Source organism: Buceros rhinoceros, unplaced genomic scaffold, assembly GCF_000710305.1.
Source record: "Buceros rhinoceros silvestris isolate BGI_N320 unplaced genomic scaffold, ASM71030v1 scaffold10458, whole genome shotgun sequence".
NCBI classification, from domain to species: domain Eukaryota; kingdom Metazoa; phylum Chordata; class Aves; order Bucerotiformes; family Bucerotidae; genus Buceros; species Buceros rhinoceros.
Window position 1 is genome coordinate 420 of NW_010427452.1, and position 21,341 is coordinate 21,760.

The following is a 21,341-nucleotide window of genomic DNA, read 5'->3' on the forward strand; positions in this document are numbered from 1 at the left end:
GTAGGGCTTCCTCTACTCAGCTCTTGTCTGGGGCATCCCGGGTTCCCCCAGCTGGTCCGGGGGTTTGACAGCCACAGCTCTCCTGGCTTCATCCAGGGTGCCCCGACTTGCCCAGGTACCACCATCCTCTGCCTCCATCCATCGGGTTTGGACCATGGGCTCAGGTAGTACAAGTTCGTGGCTGATGCGGCTGATGCTGTTCTGGGCTTGGCACCACAGGAGAGCAATTCATCCACTTTTCCCGTAGGGAGGTGAAGGTCCGGTGGTGCTGGAGGGTTATTGGATGGGAAGACATCAGCGGGGTTGGATCAGGCCTTGCTCTGCAGAGGCAGAGGAGGATCTTCAGAGTGGAAGATGAAGGTGATGGTGTGTCCAGAGCATCCCTGTGCTTGAGTACCACCAGGCATCAATGCATTTTTAGCGTTCTGCAGAAGTGCCATGGGAGTTGAATTCTGCTTTGTCATGCAAAAGTTAAAAATAGTTGCACTTAATTCAGCACTTAAGCTTTTCATCCCACTTTTGTGCTCACAGGAAGAGCTTTCTTAGGGAATGTGCCAGTTTTCATTAACAACGCTTTGCCTTTCTCTGCTGCCACCTCCTCTCTTTGGCCTCTCAGCTTTGGTGTTACGCCACAGATCCGAAAGCCCAGAGATGCTGCAGCAACCAGGGAAGCACAGCGTTTTGGTGGGGATGCAGACCTGGAGGCTGCTCCCTGCCTCCTCGGAAACCTGTGACGTGACTTAGACTGATGCTGTCACTTCTGTCATCTCCAGGCATGGAGCGGGCAAGAATGAGGACACCTTCAAGACCTCCCCGTTTCATCTGGACCTGTGGTTCTACTTCACTCTGCAGAACTGGGTGTTGGACTTTGGGCGTCCCATTGCGATGGTGAGTGTGGCAGAGGCAGACCCGCTGCTTTAGAATCCTGAAGGAAGGTGGGAAGGGGCCTTCCAAGCTCACCCAGCCCAACCCCCTGCAGGGAGCAGGGACATCTGCACCCAGAGCAGGGGGCTCAGAGCCCCAAGGGCCAACCTGACCTGCCATGGGGCCAGGGATGGGGCTGCTCCCACCTCTTTTTGCTCACAATCAGCTTCTTTAGGGTGGAGAGGACAAGAGGGCAGAGCCGCGGTGGTCCCTCTTGTACCCATGTGCTGTTTTCTACACCAAAGGGATGCCCCTGAGGAGCTGCCCTTGAGACGAGGACCACTGCTATGCACTGGTGTAACTGAGACCAAGTGTGTTGTTCTGGTCACAGGGACAGATTTTCCCTCCTTCCAGCCAGCGATGGGGCTGTAAGCATGAGCTGGGTGCTGAGGATATTCTGAGGATACACTGATGTGCTTTTCCCCCCCTTTCCTCAGATAATCCTGCCGTTGGAGTGGTTTCCTCTAAACAAACCGAGCGCGGGTGATTATTTCCACATGGCTTACAACGTTATCACGCCATTTCTTCTGCTAAAGGTAAAGCTCGAGGTGCAGGCGTTCGATGTTTCATAACATTACGGGCAAACGATACAGTTTCGTAAAGGGTCAGAGTCTGTCAGGAGCCTGTGGACCAAACGTTGGCCCTACAGACCTCATGAGACAGCTGGAACCCGAGATGTTCTGAATGGTTCAGAGCTTAATTACAGTTGCTCTTCGACATTCAAATTCTATCTTTTAGCTTGAATTTATCTTGCTTCAGCTGCCAGCCGCTGGGTTGTGTAAACCAGTTCTGAGGTTACAGACTGTGGGATCACTAGAAATCTTCTTCTGTTAAATACTTCGCAGCCGGGAGATAGCAGAAGGCAATTAGAAATGTATTTTAACCTTCATTAGCTAGAAATTGAATTATGTCCTAGGATGTAAATGACTCTCTCTCCCCTCTGAGTCTGTCTGGGAGGTTTTAAATGCCCAGGAGCATTCAGGATCCGGTCCCTTGGGCGGTGTGGAAGCTCTGAAGCTTGGTCTGACCTGTCACAGTCTATCACAGCCGATGTCTTTAACCTCATCAGGATAAAATTTGCTGTCTTGCACTCCTCTGGCAGCACAGCATGAAGGGTTGGTCTGCAGAAAAAAAATCCATTTCTTATTCCCGTTGCGTTTCTTCTGCCCGCTGTCCCCTCGAAGGACATGTCCCACCGTCCTTCTCCATCAGGCAGGAGCTTTCCTGGACCTTCTGCTCTCCTCGTCCTCACTGACTCCTCTGACATTCATACAGCCGTTACAGAGAAAGAGAAAGTTAAGCCTCAAAATTAAATACAAATAAGGAGCTTTTCCGTGTTTATGAAGGGCTGCAAAGCTGATTTGGCAGCAGGGAGACAGGCGGCGAAGGTGGCCCCAGCTGATCCTCGGGCTGGGCTGATGCATCTTCCCTGACCATTCCCCCCTCCAAAGCCTGGACCGCTTGAGCTGGGATTTACATTGTCGAGACTTCCCAGCTTTGCCAGCTGAGCAGGGAGCTGCTTTCCAGAGAGAAGCTCCTTCCCAGAGAGAAACTCCTGCTCCTCATCCAAACTGGGCTTGCAGGAGCTCGCCTCAGGCTCCGAGTACGACCGGGCTCCCCGCCAGCCTCACGTCACTGCCTCCACAGACCTCAGCAGACCACGGGTGGTACAGGGAGGGCTCATCGCTGAAGCTGGTGTTCCAAAGGTTGCCTCAACCGGTTTTGCTGGCAGTTAGATATTTCTAGATACGGGTTTAAACACAGCCTCCTCTTCAGAATAAAGTGCACAGAGAGGCGAGTCCGAGTCCACTGGGAAGAAAGAAAGAAAAAATCCCCCAACAGTTCAACAAGGGTCCTTTGAAAGTCACCCACGGAGCATTCGGAGGGAGCCCAGTGTCTGAGCTGGGAGGGAAGCGCCTGCGCTCACTGGGTGCTGCCGGAGGCTCTCCCACCACTGGAGGGCACAGCCCGCCCTGCAGATCCGCTCAGCTGAGAAAACTGCTGCCTTTTTGTTTCTCAGGGATCAGGTTTGATCAAACCTGGTGAAGAAATGGCTTCGAGTGCTCTCTTAGAAGTACCAGATGGCTGCTTCGGTCCAAGCGGTGGCACGGCTTAAGGGCGCTGCTTTGCAGAAAGGTTTAACAAAGGCAAAAAATGTGGTTTTATCGTTGCAAACAGGGATGAAGCGTGTGCTCAACCCTGAAAGCCATGTAGGCTGGTGGAGACATGTCTGAGGTGTGTTCAGGGAAAGTAGGTGCAATCAGGGCAGCTCATTCTGGTGCCGTCACCTCACAGTGGCCATCGTGGGCAGCAGCTCACAGCCGAGATGGCAGCACAACCTGCAGCTTTCTGTAGGCCTTTTCCTTGGGTTTTTTGATGATGTTTCCACAGCGCCAGAAATTCAGAGAGGGCAGAACTTGCTGCACGTCTCTGCTGGTACCTCCTCGCTGTTTAGCCCGCCTGTGTGTTTCCAGCTCATCGAGAGATCCCCCAAAACCTTACCGAGATCAATGGTCTACGTCAGCATCATCATGTTCGTCATGGGCGCCAGCATCCACCTGGTGGGAGACTCCGTGAACCACCGCCTGATCTTCAGCGGCTACCAGCATCACCTCTCTGTAAGAGAGAATCCCATCATCAAGAACCTGAAGCCAGAGACACTGGTAAAGAGGCACCAAAAAAATCGCTCGTTCTTATTTAACAGCGGCCCATTCCCTCTGCCCTTTTAAACCTCTCTTCGTTGTGTTGCAGATTGATTCCTTCGAGCTACTCTACTACTACGATGAATATTTGGGTCACTCGATGTGGTAAGCAATTTACAGCGGCCTCAGAACAGAACACGAGGCAGGGTAGAGCAGGCCTGATCGTGCCTTAATATCTAAAAAAATAAAAGGTGGCTGATGGGAGCTGGCGGGGGATAATGCTTTCACGGCCTGTAGGATTACAGTGGGTCTCTCCCTCGGAAAATCGCCCGTTCCCCCGTGTTTTGCCCCTGTCTCGGTGGTGTTTGGGGGATATGGCAGTTGTTTGACAGCCAGAGGAATGACTTCTCTGTTCTCCGTCACCTTCCACAGGACACCCAGGTGAAGGGACAGGTCCAAGGGCTGTCACCACCCACATTCTCGCTCCACAGAGGTTGACCCTCAAACAACCCAACTCCGCCCGGTCCCTCTAACCCTTTGCTCACTCTCTCCTTTCCCATGCATCCACTTAGTGACCCTCCAGTGAGAGGGAAGAGTCGCTCCCATAGCCAGACCAGTGCTGCCCAGTAACAGAGACCCTTTGGCTGCAGGGAGCTCAGCTGGGGTCCGATTCCAGCACTGTCGCCCCAAGAATGTACCCTAGAAATGTTCGTTCTGGCTGGACAACATGCTGACCCAGGGCAGGGCGTGCTGGTGGTGCCCACAGGCTGGGCTGGGCCCCCTCAGCCGACTCGCCCCAAGAATGTACCCTAGAAATGTTCGTTCTGGCTGGACAACATGCTGACCCAGGGCAGGGCGTGCTGGTGGTGCCCACAGGCTGGTCTGGTCCCCATGAGCAGCACCCGGTGCTGCAGCCATGACCCGTGTCCTGCTGCTCTGCACCAGACACCCCAGGAAGGGCTGCCTGGCCCTTTATCTGCTGCCAGATAATCCTGAGAGTGCTCGGAGTGCAGCGAAATCTCCCACCCACGTCAGGCTTTCCTGGTTCATTTGCTGTGAAGCAAACAAATCCCATTTAGTTTTCACCCCGCCTGTGGCAGGGGGGCTGGAACGAGATGATCTTTAAGGTCTCTTCCACCCAAACCATTCAATGATCCTAAATAAAAAAAAAAGGCCTCTGTTAAGTTGTGGAAGTCCTGCTCCACACCTTGCTTTCCCACAGCTCAACGCTGAACACCAGACCACGCTCTCACACAGCTTCATAGAGCCTTGGGGTGTCACAAACGCACTCGAACCTGGCGTTTGACCTAACCAGCAAACTTGGTTTTTCCTGTGGGAGCCCCAGAAGTCTCATTATCCACAGGAGCACTCGGTGCAGCCAGGATGTACACGAGCCCTGCACCAGGCACCGCCAGCCCTTCATCTGTCGTACACAGCAGGAGCTGTGATGCTGGCAGAGCAGTGATGTCGTGATGGGCACTGTGGGACCCCACGCCCCAGTTACCCGCTGCTGGGTGGCCTCTGCTCTTTCACCACATTAACCCATGGGCTCAGCACAGGAATCACCTGATTTGGGCATGGTTTGGCTTTGGGGGGTTTAAACACGTCCCAGCACCGATGGAGTTGTTTGTGGTTGCAGGTATATCCCTTTTTTCCTGATACTCTTCATATATTTCACCGGCTGCTTCACCCCTGTTGAAGAGGAGAGCAGGATGCCCGTGGCTGCTTTGCTTCTGATGGGGCCCAGCAGCCTTTATTACTGGTAAGTGGCTTCTGCCTGCTCTGGGGGGGCGAGGGACGAAGAGGGAGCACTGCAGGCAGGGGTGCTCCGTTCCCCCCAGGGCAGAACTCACTGCAGCTCCTGCTCTGCAGGTCTGCAAAATCAAATCAAATCTGGTTGAAATTTGCAGCCTTTGCATGTTGGGACAACCTCAGTGTCACCCATCCTGTCCCTGCTCGGGGTGTTTCGGCTCAAACTCCGGCTCCCAGCCATGGTGGCACTTGCTGTCTGCCCCCTCCAAGGCTGCCGTTTGCCAGACGGCTCCCTGACGATTTGGGGTGGGTCCTTGGTGCCTGCAGTGCATCCACCGGCTCTCAGCTTGTTGGTGGCAATGGGGACGCTCTGCCCAGTTGCCCAGGAGCTCACCCAGAGCCCAGGCTGCCTGTGTGATGCTCAGACGCTGCCTCCTCGGCTCGCCTGGCGGGTCCAAATTGGCTTTTGAGAGAGGTCTTATTTATTTCCCATTTTCATTAGCCTCCTCTTCCCAAACGGTTTCCCTGATGGCAGCCAAACAACTCTTCACTCTCTGCAGAGATGATGTCGCTTTCTCTTGCCCGTGGCTTTGCCCCCTGCTGAGACTGGCTTTATACAGTAAATTAATTTTTAATAGTCAAAATCATCAAGATGATTTGGTCAGTTCCCAGTTAGCCCATTGCAATTCCTTTGAATGCATCAGCGTGAATCTGCGCAGTTTACGCCGGTTAAGAACCAGGGGGTGTAATTCCTCCTTCCCCCTGCCGACACTCGCCCAGGACCTGCCACTGCCAGACCCAGCATGGGCAGAGCAGAGGATCTGTGCACTAGATGAGCACAACGTCCATGGGTCGGAGCCAAGAGTCTGGCTTTGGGTTTGCCTTGAAGCATCCAACTCACAACCTGAGCCCAGCACCTTCCCGAGCCCGTACTGGGCAGGGGCATTTCTTTTCCCAGAGCTCAGTGGTTAAATGACTGAAAAGGGCCATGAGGGCAAACCACAGCTGCAGAGCTGGCAGTGGGAAGCAGCAGAACTTTGTCTGGATGTCAAGCAGGGAGAAAGGGAGACATTCCCCCCCCGGGAAGGTGCCGCTGCTCAGAGCTTTCTCCTGGGGGACACTAACGGGTGGGCTTTGCTTTGCAGGTATCTGGTGACAGAGGGTCAGATCTTCATCCTCTACATCTTCACGTTCTTCGCCATGATGGCTTTAGTGATGCACCAGAAACGCAAAGGGCTCGTCCTGGACAGCAACGGGCTCTTCCTCTTCTACTCCTTCATCATAACGCTGGTCCTCATCGCTGTCTGGGTGGTTTGGCTGTGGAATGACAAAATCCTCAGGAAGAAATACCCTGGCGTCATCTATATCCCCGAGCCGTGGGCATTTTACACCCTGCACATGAACAACCTCCATGCAGCAAAGGAAAGTTTATAAGTTTTGATATTTTAGAGTGATTTGAAGGAAAAAAAAATCTAGTTTTTCTAATGTAGATGTATTTCAAATAAATTCCTGACCGACAGTAGCCGTAAGACGTATCGTATGTTCCCGAGACCGAGCTAGGGAGGGGGTGTCCCGCCACCGCCACCCCAGGAGCATCCCGGCCTTCAACAGGGAGCAGTTTGCCAGGAAGTCAGAGCGCTCGCACCCTCCCCGTGTCTTGGCACAGAGAGATGTAGCTGCTCCTCCCACGCTGCTCCCAGCTGAGTAAACACACCAGGACAGGGCTGAGCCACCCTACCTTGGATCTGTGGTGGCTCTGCTCGGCTGTGCCTTGCTGGGGAGCCCTCCCAGAGCTTGGAGTAAGCCCTTGGTGCGGCACAGGACAGGCCTGGCTGGTGGTGGAGGCAGAAAGACCAATTTCCCACAAACACAGCCCAAAAAGAGCATCGGGCAGGGGCTGAGCTCCAGCATGGACCCCGCTTGCATTGGGTCTGCCCTGGCGGTGGCTTCTGCTCCTGCTCACCACTTCTCCAGCCTCAGATGATGGAGCTGAGCTCCTGCAACTCCAGCTGCAGCCTGGCACTGGTCTATGTCTGTAGAGTTTGTATTAGAGCCCTGTGTGATGGACTCCGAGTGGTAGAAGAAGAAAGCTATTAGAGAAAATACCGAATAAAAACACTTGGTAAAAGCTGAGTGACTCACGTTGGTTCCTGAAGCAGCTCTTGGAAGGGAGAATCTTCATCTTGCAAGGTTTAAGGACCCTGAATGTGTCACAGCAGAGCAGGATCTACCCCGGGAAGGGTCCTGGATGTGCTGTAGTGGTCACTATGACCACTAAATATTTTGATCTGGGGTTGGGATCTGCACCACAGGCCGGCATCAGGCCCTTCATCCCCCCACACACGTGCCAGCGCTGCCTGCGCAGGAGCACAGCGCTGGAAGAGACCAGTCACACGCATGGCTGTTCGTCTGGGCTGGTCCACAACAGCAGAGCCTCTGCCTCCCCCACACGCCAAGGTTTAAGCTCCAGAAGCTCTTGGGCTCGCTGCGGCCCTCCCTCAGCATCTCCCTTCTGATTCCCCACCAAGGGCGGCAACAAGGAGTTCTGGAGACCGTTTGCTTCCAAATGGATTAGCTAAAAAAAAAAAAGTCAATAAATAAAAACTCAACAAGGAGCTTTTTAAACCATCTCAAAACTCCCTCCTCATCTCAGCCTGGCTGTAGTGTCCCAGCTCCTCAGTGCCTGCAGTGGGCACGTCCAAACTCCCCTTCCCCTGCCAACCCACCGACCGGGCACAGCAATGCCCAGCGCGCTGCGCAGAGCCTGCACGAGCTCCTGTCCACCAGCAAAACCCCTCCAGTGCTGAACTGCACACTGTAAACCCCCCAGCACCCTTAGCCGATACCAACGAGGCAGGATTTGGCTCTCAGCAGCGAAGCTTAGCACAAGCTGTGCAGCTATCCGAGATGATGAAACCTCTCCTGCTCAACCAGCTCGTCTCCATCCAGTCCAACCCCAAACACCCTTAAACCCCAACCGAGGGAAGATCTCACCCCACTCCCTCCTGACAGCATCGCTGCTCGGGGGCCTGCCCAGAGCCCTGAGGCTCGGGGCAGGCTGGGGAGAGCCCTTCTCCCCTCGGCGTGGGTGCAGGAGCCGCGCTGGCAGCAGGACCCAGCCCCGGCAGGGATCAGGTCTCGTAGCCATAGCAGCGGGGTATTTATTACAGCCCGGCTGCACTCCACCCCGGGCTCGCGGACTTTAGCCCTTAATCGAGGAGAAAAAGTAGCAGCAGCCACCTCCGATCCCGACAGGCAGCACGAAACACGAGGAAGGGCCCCAAAATAATGGTGAGTGAAGCGTTTCGGCTGAGACAATCTGCTCACCCCTAATTCCCCACCCAGATTTTGAAGTGGTTTGTTTTCTTTTTCTCTCCTTCTCCTTCCCCCTTTCATGCTACAGGCAAAATTTCTGTCCCAGGATCAAATTAACGGTACGTACGGTTTTGTGCCGGTTTGGGGTTTTATTATTAGCAAGATCAGCTTAACAGATTTATTTTTATGTATTTTAAAAAGGGCATTTCCCCCTAGAGCGTCTCGGTCGCCTTCCTCCCAGCCCTCAAAGGGATCTGCTTGCTCCCACACCAGGGAAGTCTCCCCCATTTCGTTAAGATGGTGCTGGGTGCAGGCAGGGAGCGGACACCACCCGTGGTCCCACTCGCTGGATCACGGCGAGATCCCCGTGCGCAGGGACCGGGGGAGATTTCAGGTGACGTTTTGCAGTACTGGGGGTTTCAACTGTGATGGGAGCGAAGGTGAAGGAGGAAGAGGAGGGTGCAAAAAGTACCAATTGTCCCCGGGAAAGGGGAACCCTTGGAGGGGGAGGAGGAAGGGTTTGCTACGAGAACAGCAGAAGAAAGCTGAAATAAGAGTATTATTGCAAATCTGTTAATCTGCAGCGCCCTTGGGCTCAGCAGCTCTGCAGGATTGCGGCCGGGGCAGGGGGAGGCCACGGCACCCATGGGGCACCCAGCACCCACCCCAGCACCCTGCAGCGAGGGCTGAGGACAGGGAGGATGAGGAGGGGGGGTAGAGGGCGATGGCACCAACATGGGCTGGTTTTCATGTCCCTGGCTGCTCTGCACAGGACTGTTCCCGTGCAGCACAACTCACCCATTAGCGCTGAGCGCGACGGGGAGGGAGCAGGGCAGGAGGGAGGGTGGGAGACGCAGCTGTTATCTAGGTCAGCTCCAGCCCGTCGTTATTTATCTGAACCGCGAAGGCAGTGTTTGAGGCGAGATGCGGCAGCGGGATGGCGGCAGGACGGAGCCCCTCCTCTGCCAGACCCACCCAGCTGGCAGCACTCGCAGAACGTCAAACGTGGCATTATTAGTTCTTCTGCCTTCATTAAAGTCCAGCCGGTGGCAGGGGCAAGTGTGTGGACCACAGCAGGGACCAAACCATCATCCCCCACCACTCCTTACGGCTCATTCCTTGAGCATCCTCCCCTACCCGCCAAGAAAGCAGAGAAAAGCACTTTTGAACAGTATTCTACACGTTTGGGAGCCAGACTCCCCTTTCAGACTCCCTTCATTAGGCTGAAGGACCCCACTCAGTTCAGCTATTCACCCGTCTGGATTTTAATTGCCCTTGGCACTTCACCCAGGGTCCTCCCCCACTGTCCCTCAGCTTCTGTGAAAGGAGACACCCCGCACCAGACACAATATCCCCGCTGGAACCCAACCAACGCCGCCTGACTGGCCAACGGAAGGAGGACTGCCACGGGTAGATCAATGTAACGTCACATGGCCTAACAGAGTTTTGGTTTTTAATTAGAGTTCAAGGAATGTTTTTCCCTGTACGACAAGAAACAGAAAGGGAAGATAAAAGCCTCTGACCTGATGGCAGTGATGCGGTGCCTGGGAGCCAGCCCGACGCCAGCAGAGGTGCAGAGACACCTGCACCTGCACAAGATCGGTAAGCAAAGAGCAGCAGCAGCACGCTGGAATCAGGGAATACACCATGCTGGATTGGGGCTGGAGAAATTCCGCTTCTCCGTGGTCAGGCCAAGGAGCTGAAATGGCCTGAGTCGCCATCGGGTGAGACAGCCCAGGCAATGCAGTCACCAAAATCGAATCCACCCTGGTCCACACCAGAGCCAGGCAGAATGTGCCCCCGGAGGGGGAAGAGGTAGGGGAGAGGAGGGGGATGCTTAGGTCTGGGATCCAGACTACAACCCTGAGCCATTCCTAAAGAATCTGCTCTTATGTTTCCAGACAGAAACGCCGAGTTGGATTTCTCCACTTTCCTGAACATCATGTACAGGCAGACGAAGCAGGAGGACCCCGAGCAGGAAATCCTCACAGCCCTGTCCATGATAGACAGGCAGAAGAGAGGCACCATCTCCGCATCAGAGCTGAGAGCCAAGCTCACAAGACTGGGAGAAAAGCTTTCCGAGGAAGAAGGTATTCTGTGATTCAAAGAAGCATCAAATGCTCCCCCCCATCTTCTTATTTCCTTCCTGAGATCAAATCTGGAGTTGGGTTTGCCCCGGGGCACTGTGTGAGCTCTCGCCCCTCCGACAATGCTGCCAGGAGCAGGTCCTGGAGCTTTCAAATTGCCAAAATCAGTGTTAAGAGAAACCCATGCCCAGTTTGATCCAGGTGAGGAATGAGTTTCAGCAGGGTGATGAGGTTGTACAGACCCCACGAGGCTCCTCTGGGGTGGAAGAACCATCCTTTGTCACGTTAAAGTAGAATTCAATCGGAGGGAGGTGGGTCAGTCCAGTCCCTGTCACCACCAGGAGGGACCGGGACCCACTGAGGCACTTCTTCAGCGGTGTGCCCGGAGTAACAGCTCATGCAGCTACTGAGACCAGAAAACACCTCCAGAGCTGTCACAGCAGCTGAGCAGTGAAGACACAGAGTCATCAGCCCTCGTTAGCGGCATCCCAGCAAGAACTGCTATTGCAGAGCGAGACTGGGGAGGTGCAGGGGGGCTCCCGTTGCTTCCCTGTATGGGCTGCGCGTCTTCTCATAGCTGGGTCCTCGCGTAGGAGCAAAGCTGCTTCTCAGCAAGAAACTCCCCACTCGGCTCAACAGCCGGAGCCCAGCTCACTGAGCTGCTGTGAACCTTTGATACCGGAACTGGCTCCACTTAGTCAGCATCTGCGATCGCTCAGGAACTCCTGGCTCGCACCTCCACTGAGTCCAGAGAAGCCTTCGCTTCGTTTTCATTTACTGAACTTCTACCAAACCAATCCCAGAACCGTTTGGGCTGGAGAAGCCCTTTCAGCTCCTTGAGACCCCCCGTTCCCCAGCACTGCCAGGTCCCCACTGACCCCTGTCCCTCAGCACCACCTCCACACGGTTGGGAAAGCCCTCCAGGAAGGTGCTCCTCGCTTTCAAACACCACAGGGCCACCCCCATTACCAAGTCACACAATCTACTGGAAGCTGGGCACACCGACTGCACAAGCATGTAGTTGTGTCTAAACTGAACAGGGACAGGTTTGCAATTCAAGCCAAAAAGCAATTAGAAGCTGATTTGGACTAAAATTGTGAATCTTTTTCATATGGACCTCCAAGACGTGGACATTTCCAGAAAGACATGGAAATCGAAATCCAAGCACTCACTGATGCTTGTTTCAAATGATGATCTGGATGGCACCTCCCACCGATCCCACAAGTTACTACTTCTAACTAAAATGATCTGAAAACTGAAGTCCTCCACATGGCTGCTCTTCTGCAGATCACACCATCCCCAATATCTGCCACTCAAACTTGTCTTTGTCTTTCACTCTTTCTTTCAGTTGATGACCTGCTGAAAGAGGCCAAAGTTGGACCAAACGGAATGATCAAGTATGAAGAATTTGTCCGCATCATTTGTCTGCCTATGGTTGACTACTAAAACTCAAGAGACTGGGTAAGAGCAGGATCTGAAACATCTTTCACTTCATTTCTTCCTAGTTACTACCTGGACTCAGAAATCACCGTTTGCCTTTAAAAACCCTTATTTTTGCCTTCATGGTAGCGCTTACACTTGCACAGGTTCCCACCCCATTTCTGCAGAGATGTCGCAAAATGTGAGCTCTGTTACTGAAATAAACCGAACGTAACATCCCCTTGTGTCCTACTTCAACACACCAACTCTTAAAGTCTATTATTTAAGTCTTGTATTTAAGTCCACAGATAGTGGTCTTAACAACAGTGGTCCAAGAAGTCGCCATCACCCATAACCCTTTGCTGCTCGCACACACTCAAGCCCAGATTCGAGCTCCCCAGTGTTCCTCAGATCCATGGTATGATCCCAACCAGATGTTCTCCTGCCAAGCTGCCAACAGCCCCACTTGATGGGTGGCCACGTCCTCGCTGACTACCTAGAGCAGCTGGCAATTCCCCCAGCTCCCCCAGTCAGCGATGCTCACCGGCTGCAGACAACTCCCAGTCTCTGAGCACAGGAGCGGTCTGTGGTCCCTGTCTCGTTCCTCCTCTTTCACTCCTCCAACACACCCAATCACTGCATTGTTCTCCTGTCACATTATTTATTAACATGCGGCATCAACTCTCTGCATTTTGCGGCATCACGCTGCCAACGCTGCACTTGGTAAATGTATCTGCCACCAAGCTGTGGGCTGGCTGCCCAGAACATGCTCCCAGGGACGGCCTGGCTGGGAAAAAGAGACACCAGGAAAATTCAGCTTCTCTACCACAGCAGAAACCCACCCCATCTCTGATTAAAACCACCTCAACCCAGAGCAGATACTACTGACCATGCTCCACCTGTATCTGGGCAGCCTTAGTTAAAGTCCTCAGACTGGTGTACGACATCTCAGACAACGGACAGCAGAGTCTCTCTGGAGTCAACTGGAAACGTGCAGAGACCATCTCACAAGGCAGACTAGCAGTCCCAGACTAACCTAGTAAGCTCAGACTTGGATCCCAATGAGCCAAGACACTAATCAAAGACCCTCTGAACAGTAAGGATGATGCTTCAAGGGGAAATGAACTTTGCTTGATGTAAAGCTGACACCCCTTGTCATGCCTGTCTGCCACATCCGAGTCTTGAACAAGCTCTTCCAGAAAATGAAAACCAAACCAAACCCCCCTCGTTCCTCTGAAAATCAGAGTTACAAGAAGCTCAGCACTCAGTTAACTCTCCAGAAGAATGCTGGAGACAGGATTCACCACAAAAAAGAACCAAGGGCCCAAGATGGGCTTTCCCCGGTAACTGTCTTCCCAGTGCCCACAGCTCGTGTCTGGACAGACCCCACCTACCTCATGCCGAGCCTTCCGCACCGGTGCCTCTTGCAGGTCTGCCTGCAGCATGGAGGTCGGCTTCTCCCCCCGGAGCTGTTCGGGCCTTTGCTACAGACGCACCAGAGATGAAGGGAGCACAAAGCTCAGCTGCTTTGAGCGTGAGCGTTTATTAGCTCACGAGACAAGGAGTTCGTTTAGCGCGTTTGTTTCCAATACGTGTCAACAGCCAAATGACAAACGATCCGATACTCAGCTTGGTTCTTCCCTGTTGACCCGAACAGTTGATTAACAAATCCTTTCAGCTACGGACAATGTAAAAGCTCCGATGTCACGGGGACTGGCCAGCTCAACGCCACTTCCGATTACTCCAGAATGCATCCATGCTGGAGCAGGCGGTTACCATCTTCCCCGGGTGGCAGACGCCGGCAAAGAGGAGCCACACTCCACGCACACCCGCAAAACACAGCGGTGCTGGGAGAGCCTAGTGCGAGACACCGCACGCCACACCACATCTACAAGTGAGCGCTGCGCCTCAAAAGGGGCCTTCGCCACCCTGAGTGCACAGAAAACACACCCCTCCCCATCTCTCCCCTTTTTTTTGCCCCGCAGGAAACACAAGGTAACTGAATGCTTTTTATTACATCTAAAGATTTCTACAGAAACAGGTAACATTCAATAGGTAAACCATTTTTTTTTTCCAATGCATATAATAAATATTTTCACTTGGTACTTTTATACAAACTGACATTGGTCTACTATACATTTTTAAAAGCCATGTACTGGTTTGGCATGCTGTATGGAAACTAAGAGAAGGGTTTAAGGCAATGAATGAGATTTAAATTCATGGAATTAATGGTAATTTTAATATTCTGCTTATATACATTTTTCCCTTTGTTAATTAAAACAATTAACAGCAGCACTTTCGGGGACCACCAGCAATTTTCCCTTGTTAGAAATCTAAGCTCTGTTAAAAAAAAAAGGAAGAAAAAAACCCCCACCAGTTACACTGACAAACCAAAATCCTTTCTCTTTAAAATGTGCTTAAAACCCTGAAATGCTGAACTGCCGCAGAGGATTCACTTGCAGCACGTTCTCCTCACAGTCCTTAGCTCTGCGCTGGGAGGCAGGTCCAAAGCCCAGTGACAATCTATCAGCCATCCCATCCTTGAAGGGCATTTTGCATCCTTGCCGTGGAGGTGGGGGCGAGCCTGGAGCTGCCGGCACCGCTCTGGCTGCGGAGCACCGCAGAGACCTTAACGCATGGCAGAGCTTAGAGCTCGGGGTGGTTTTTCATCTTCTCAAGGAAGCATCAGCGATGCCCTCAAGAGCAACTCAAAGCCGCTTCCACCCTGCTGCTCCAGCAGCTCCATACTCATATCCGTGTGTGTACATGCACATGCAGCACTACACGGAACACAGACACGCGTGTGCGTTCGCCCCACTCCTCTAGCGGAAGGATCTGAGGACAAGAGACCGTAGCTGAAGGATGGCAGGAGCTGCGGCGGAGGGAGCAGGACTGCAGGCCAGGCCACCCCAGGCCTGTGACAACGCCGACTACTGGCGATGGGGTTTTGGAGTGACATTGGCAGGGAACTGGTCAAGAACTCAGACTGAGACTTCTACCAAGCAATGTTAACTGTGGTCAGAGGCACAGAGAATCGTCAGCGCTAAAGAACACACCCGAGCATGGAACAGGAATACTCACAAAGCGTACGGGCTCACACCACAAAGGAGGACTCGAGAACCGTTCTGTTCCTTCTTTGTAGAGCAACGAGGTTAGAAAACGACAGCGGTGAACTGAGCAGCCTTCCTCCCCTCCAGGGTACACGCGTGAGGAAATGGAAGACGTCATCAGCTGACCTCGCTTTCCAAAAGCTAAGACAGGCGTAAAAATGCCAAATTCCGCGTCACCACACACTCGCCACATTGAACTTTATATGTGAATTAACAAGATTTTAATACCATTGTAGAAAGTGACATAAGCTGCTCTTCGGGTCATTCGTCTTTAACAACAGAGTCAATGAAACGTCGCCACGGTCGTCGGTAAAACAGCCACGAGCTCTCCCGAGTTTCTCGGAGGCGTTTCAGAAGCTCCCGGTTACACTGAGGGCAGTCGTACTCCACATTTACAATCGGTAGTACAGCAAAGCGTATGCTCTGAAGGTACCAGGTTAGTATTCATGACTAAAATGTATGAGATATAATCCTAGTGTAGCTTTAATCACTTCAAAATCAGACTGAGTTTAAAAAATATGTATTTCCCATTTTCTATCCTTTTATTTATTTTTTTTAACTGACATTTAATAAATTATAAAATTGGTGTATGGTGAAATATATATATCAGCCAGATATGTATGAAATACACATGCATGGGAAAAACTATTTAACTCACTTTGAACTCACACACACGGATCTATAAATACATATATACACACACATATACATATAAACACAAACAGCTGTTTTCAAAATTCAAGTCAACTATTTAGTGGCAGAGGGATGCTGTAAAAACACTAAAAACGATTTTGATGCCACATCATGTGAACCTTTCAAATAACCATACGACTGATCATACAGCAATACCTAATGCTACTTGGAGTAAAGATTTTTTCCTTTTTTTTTTCCTTTTTTTTTTTCTTTTTTAATCAACGCAAGATTTCGAGACAACTTCATAGGCAAAAGGTGGCCCTTGTCAATGCTCAAAGCGACTAGCTGCAATCAACGGTTTGGGACATTAAAAATTCTGACACAAATCTGCTAATTTTAGTATTCCTTAACTCTCTTTCCTGATAAACTTGTTACCTGCACTTTCAACCAGTTATAAAAATATTTTCACACCAGAGGAAATATTTACTCTCTCTGACGTGGACTTTGGGACACAAGAGAATCGCTTCCTTCCCTCCCCCTTCTCTTACTTTAAAGAATCTCCTGAAAAACTGCATTCCAGCTATTTACACGTTTCACTCTGTGACGAGAACGATCAGCCCAAGGGGCTCATCAGCTCTAGAAAAAGATTTTCCTATGTCATGCACAACTGCAAATGAAAACACAAAGAGAGAGAAAAGAAACCAGGAAGGAACTATGGCTCAAAGTTCAACATAAGTGTACTGAAAAATCAGGGCAATCAAAACAATTCCACGGCCAGAGAGAGAAAAGTGAATTTTGAAGCCCACCCCCTTAGGAGACCGGTAGGTAGCAGCACGCCTGAGTACAGGGGCTGCACGGGGGGGGCATTTGTGTTGGGTTGGTTTTTGCTTTAAGAGACTCACACTGAATATTCATTTTGATGAACGTGACCTCAGCAGACAGTGTATGAGACCAGCATCAGCTGCACAAACCATGCGAGAGTGTGGTGGTGGTTGTGGTTTCTTTCTCTTGTGGATGAGTTTGCTTTTAAGCAGGAGTTTGATCTACTGCAGCTCTAAGTAGGACTCTCCAGACAGAACGATTCCACCGGCCATTTATACATGCGTGGCTGATTTTAAAGCACAAAAGCTCCACAAATTTAAAACTGACACACGCTTAATATTTTGCTGATTAGGATCTTAAGTTATTTTAAAAGGACTCTGTAGTAAGTTCTTAGAAACAAACCCGTACGGTCCAACGCGTCGATGCTTTGATGTGGGGCTAGTCTATAAAAGCCCTCGGTCTTGTCCCACATAAGCATGGCCAAGTCATTCCTCATCGGCCTGAGACTGTGTTGAGAGCCTGGCCCTCGAGGATAATTGGTGCACTAATGAGCTTGTGCAACATGCTTGAGTAAAGCATGGAATTAAAATAAACAATTGTCTGATAGAGGGTCACACGGAACCAGAAATGACCAAAAGAAAGCCTAAAAAACCAAACCCACTCCTGAAAGGCTCTGTCCTGCAAACAGAAGGATGCAGTGAACACTCTGGGCAGGGTTTATACCGCTTGAAGCATAATCAAATCTGCACTAAATGTGGGATGGGGGAATTTGATTCCTCCACCAACGGTCAAAGTCTCCAGGAGGAGAAAAAACCCTCTCACAAGTGTGAACTTTGGAAGTTCGGCTCCTTTCCTGCTCATGTTCCTGTGAAGAAAATAATGCCATTTGTGTCCAAACTAGGGGGAAAATAAAAGTAACTCACATGACAAATGCACAGGTGTAAAATCTTCAGCATCCATAAAAACAAACTGAAGCTCCTTATTTTTGTTAAATTTTTTTTTTCATTTTGTGGTTTTTTTTTCTTATTTTTACCAGCGAGGCCATCTTAGGTTTATATACAAAAGTAAAACTGAAAATATACTTTTGTTCTCTGTACACATAAATTTTTTTCCCTAAAAAAGGAAAAAAACTTGTCTATGTTTCTAACATAAAGTAAAACCAAGCACAAAGATTTCCTCTGACAAGTTCATTTTCTCCAAAAAAATCAGTCCAACGAAATAATGTCTGGTATGATACCAAAGATAGACGCCGTGTCCGTGCTGCTCCTACTTGCAACTGGATGACCATGATTCTCTCGCAGGCTGTTGGAGGAAACAAGACTGCTGTTACTGCCACTATTGCTACCGTTTGTGGCTGGCAGAGAACTGCTTCCTCCTGCATTTAGCTGATCGAGAAACATCTGAGATGAAGTGTATGGGAAAAAACGAGAGTGTAAGAGTTCTTGATCATCTGATGCGGAAACTGCCGCGGCTGCAGCGGCAAGAAGGGATGTGTTGTAATGCTGGGGGGAAAAACAACATTTTCAAGTTACATTTCAGACAGCAGAGTTTTGATTGAGAGCAGCACAAAAGAAGGTACTGGTAAGCTAAAGCTCTGATAGCTTCTGGGTGCCACACCAGCTCCTCTACTCGACCTTTCTGTAAGGTAAGTGGACCGATGCAGTGAACTTCTACCTCTGCAGCCCCTCACTTCTGAAGCCAAAAGAAATTGGAAATGCTCGTATTAGTAAAAGCAAACACTAGGAAAGGCAACAGTATTTCAAGACACCCAAACCAGTAGGAAAGGGTAAGAAGCAGCACTCTTCTACCTCTTCAAAAAATTCCTTGGTAGAAAAATTCCCCCAAATTCAAAGAAACATTTTTGCCACCCCTCTCCTCCACTCAAAAGTCCCAGACCAACCACAGCTGGTGAAACTACGTGCTAAGCACTGCTGGTGGAGGAAAGCACACTTCTGTGAAAAACGCGGTTCAGACAGCACCCTCAGACCCATCTGATGGCGGCGAGGGCTGTCCCAAGTTAGACTCTCTGCTGGGCAGCCCCAAAAGGCTTGAAAGCCCCAGCCAAGGGCCATTCTGCAACACAATGGTGGCTGGCTGAGCTTAACCCTTGGAAATAGAGATCTTTACCTTTTGTTACACCTTATCTTACACCCGGGTGGAGACAATGCTGATGTTTGGTCTTAGTTTCTATGGGTATGAAGTAACGCTGCAGCCTGCCTGCATTTCCACCATCATCATACATCTGCTCCTCTCTCGCCTATACAGCCATGCCAAAGAGTATCTGCCATAGGACTTGATTTTCCTCGACTTACCTGATTGTCTCCTGACAGGAAAGGGAAGAAATCTAAACCTGTGAAGAGCCAAAGAAAAAAAAAAAATTAACCTTCTCAAAACCAAAGAAGCATCTCCTCATTTTCCCACTTTATTTTGAAATAAACCCACCATAGTACCGATGGTGCTTCAGATTCTCTTCGCTATTGGTGCTTGCAAAACATCAACCATTTAAAACCTTAAAATATTAACATAAATTTTTTTTCTTTTAATATCATCTTATCCTCTGCGGATTCAAAATAATATTTTGCACTACTGGATTGTCAAACGTGAGCACATTTAAACCCTTTTACCATGGTTATTACTGCTTGGAGGGCTGCGGACAGAACCTCACCTTGCAAGTCATAAGGCATGGGTGTCATGTGGAATGGATGCCTGTAGTCTTGGATAAGAGATGTGTTGATGTAGCTGGTGTCAACAGCAGGAAGGCTTGGTGTTCTTGACACAGGAGATGCTTGATGGGGTAGATTTAAAATGCTGGAAGAAACAAAGGCTTGTTACAAGCGTAAAACATTGTGCTGGCATTTGGAGATTTCTACTGTTGTCCCATACAGGGTATGGCCCCTTTCAAATCTAACATGAAGTCGACCTCTTGGTATCAGTCTGAGCTTTGGGACAGATGCACAACAACTCCCCTACTGGACTGCAAAGCTTCACACCACCACAGCCCCTCAGTGAGGCCTGCAGGGACTGGAGGGAGGCGGTGTGGAAGGGACACGAGCATCACACGTTCCTCAAGCTTTCCTCTCACCATGGTGTTTTATCAGAAAAGTTAGCGCAGTCCAAGACAGCTGAAGTTTAGCAAAACTAAAAGCCAAGTTCAGCCTCAGGTAGCAGCAATTACTCTCTCTGACGACTCTCACATTGGGATCTCTGCTATAAACACTTCCAGATTTGCAAAAAACACACTTCTAAGCCACAGCCTTTTGTGCCGTTTTATACTCATTTGCACAAAGACAATTGGAAAGCTGTATCGTGTTACACACTTAACAGCTCAAAGGTCTTAACTCCGGTCTTCTCAGGCCGTGTAACCTGAGATCAAATCCAGCTGCCATAAGCTACTGAATCAGGATACGATCCAAATACGGAACTTTCTAGACACAATTTCTGTTGAAATTTGTTATTCCTCTCCCTCGTGGGTATATTCTCTCTGCATCGGCCTGTGTGTTTTATTCTCACCCCTTATTATTTATCGGCGATGCTGGAGATATGGAAGGACAGCTTCTCTTTGCAGATGGTTCTTCCTCCTCTTCATCTGACGAGCTATCGATGGTTAAATCAATCACTTCCACTTTCTTATTTTTATTTGACTGTTGGTGAGAAGACACCTGATGTTCCAAGGAAGAGCTTATGCATCCTATACAAAGTAAGTCAACGTTATAAGCTGTAGCTTACGACAACGCTACAATCACCCTAACATCACAGCTTATTGTTTGCCTTCATAAATAAAAACTCACAGCTTAGAATAAAACACAATAGAGTTACATAACCTTGGTAATGATTTAAAGATACCATCAGCCCCAAAGAGGCATTACTCAAGTCAGCTTTCTCACAAATGATTGTTAAAAGCTACAAGCTCACGTGCAAAAATTAAAGGACCATCACTTTGCAGCTCAGCAGTGACACACAGTCCATACACCCACAACACAACTCACCATCGACTCCGTTGTACGACGCAGTTACTTCCTGCACCTCCTTCTTTGATCTCATAGGAGCCCACGACCCATCCTCCTTAAACTGAATTTCATCACAATCTGTACAATACTTCAGGATTTCCATGAACAACCTGTCAATCAAAAACATTTAATATCAGTCCTCAAAAAGAGCCTAACTCCTGGTTTTCCTCCATTATCTTTATTAGCATTAAAGAGTCAAAAGCTTTCGTTGTTCTACCCTTCTTACCTTAAAATATTATCTAAAGCAAAATGTGCACATTCACTTAAAAGCACTACAGGAGTGGCATCCTGCAGAGCCCTCCATCACCCAAAACAATGGAAGAATGTGAATTAGCACTAAAATAAAATCTCCTCTTTAGCCATATTTATCTTCGATGATATTTAACTGAGGAAGCCTGTACGGCTGAATATTCAGTATTTCCTAAAACCTCTTTATGAGCAAAAATTTCCTAACAAGAGCTGAGCATGGGAATCTAAACTTACAGCCTCTTGTCCTAGCTGCATCTCCTACACTTTTAGGATCCTGGCACCACATCACTCCCAGTGGGGATTCCAGCTTTCGACCAAGACTATTCATGTGGTTCTGCGTAGAAAAGAGCTTTGCTTTAATTAGTGAGAAAGTTCACTCTT

The 21,341-nt window shown here is 50.0% G+C and overlaps 3 protein-coding genes across 4 annotated transcripts in view; 2 read left to right on the top strand and 1 right to left on the bottom strand.

Moving 5' to 3' along the window:
• Positions 1-773: 773 nt before the first annotated feature.
• CLN6 (ceroid-lipofuscinosis, neuronal 6, late infantile, variant) lies at positions 774-6,833 on the top strand (the record flags this gene model as incomplete). The annotated part of the gene is made up of 6 exons (XM_010141914.1): positions 774-888; positions 1,362-1,460; positions 3,399-3,587; positions 3,676-3,731; positions 5,206-5,328; positions 6,464-6,833. Coding segments are annotated over 6 exons (871 nt in total), but the record flags the coding sequence as incomplete, so codon positions are not given.
• Positions 6,834-8,712: 1,879 nt separating this feature from the next.
• Positions 8,713-12,166, top strand: CALML4 (calmodulin-like 4). The gene is made up of 4 exons (XM_010141915.1): positions 8,713-8,752; positions 10,095-10,235; positions 10,535-10,723; positions 12,069-12,166. The coding sequence occupies exons 1-4, from the start codon at positions 8,713-8,715 to the stop codon at positions 12,164-12,166; spliced, it is 468 nt and encodes a 155-aa protein (XP_010140217.1).
• A 5,571-nt stretch (positions 12,167-17,737) lies between these two features.
• Positions 17,738-21,341, bottom strand: part of PIAS1 (protein inhibitor of activated STAT, 1) — a 30,525-nt gene continuing 26,921 nt past the window's right edge. The window contains exons 9-13 of one of the 2 annotated variants that reach the window (XM_010141913.1): positions 20,691-20,821; positions 20,215-20,392; positions 19,370-19,512; positions 19,017-19,054; positions 17,738-18,006 (exon numbers count right to left, since the gene is read on the bottom strand). In XM_010141913.1, coding sequence (XP_010140215.1) covers positions 17,971-18,006; positions 19,017-19,054; positions 19,370-19,512; positions 20,215-20,392; positions 20,691-20,821 — 526 coding nt within the window. In that variant the 3' untranslated portion in view covers positions 17,738-17,970. Of the gene's footprint in view, positions 18,207-19,016; positions 19,055-19,369; positions 19,513-20,214; positions 20,393-20,690; positions 20,822-21,341 lie in introns of both variants that reach the window. The other variant, XM_010141911.1, reaches the window with a different exon arrangement.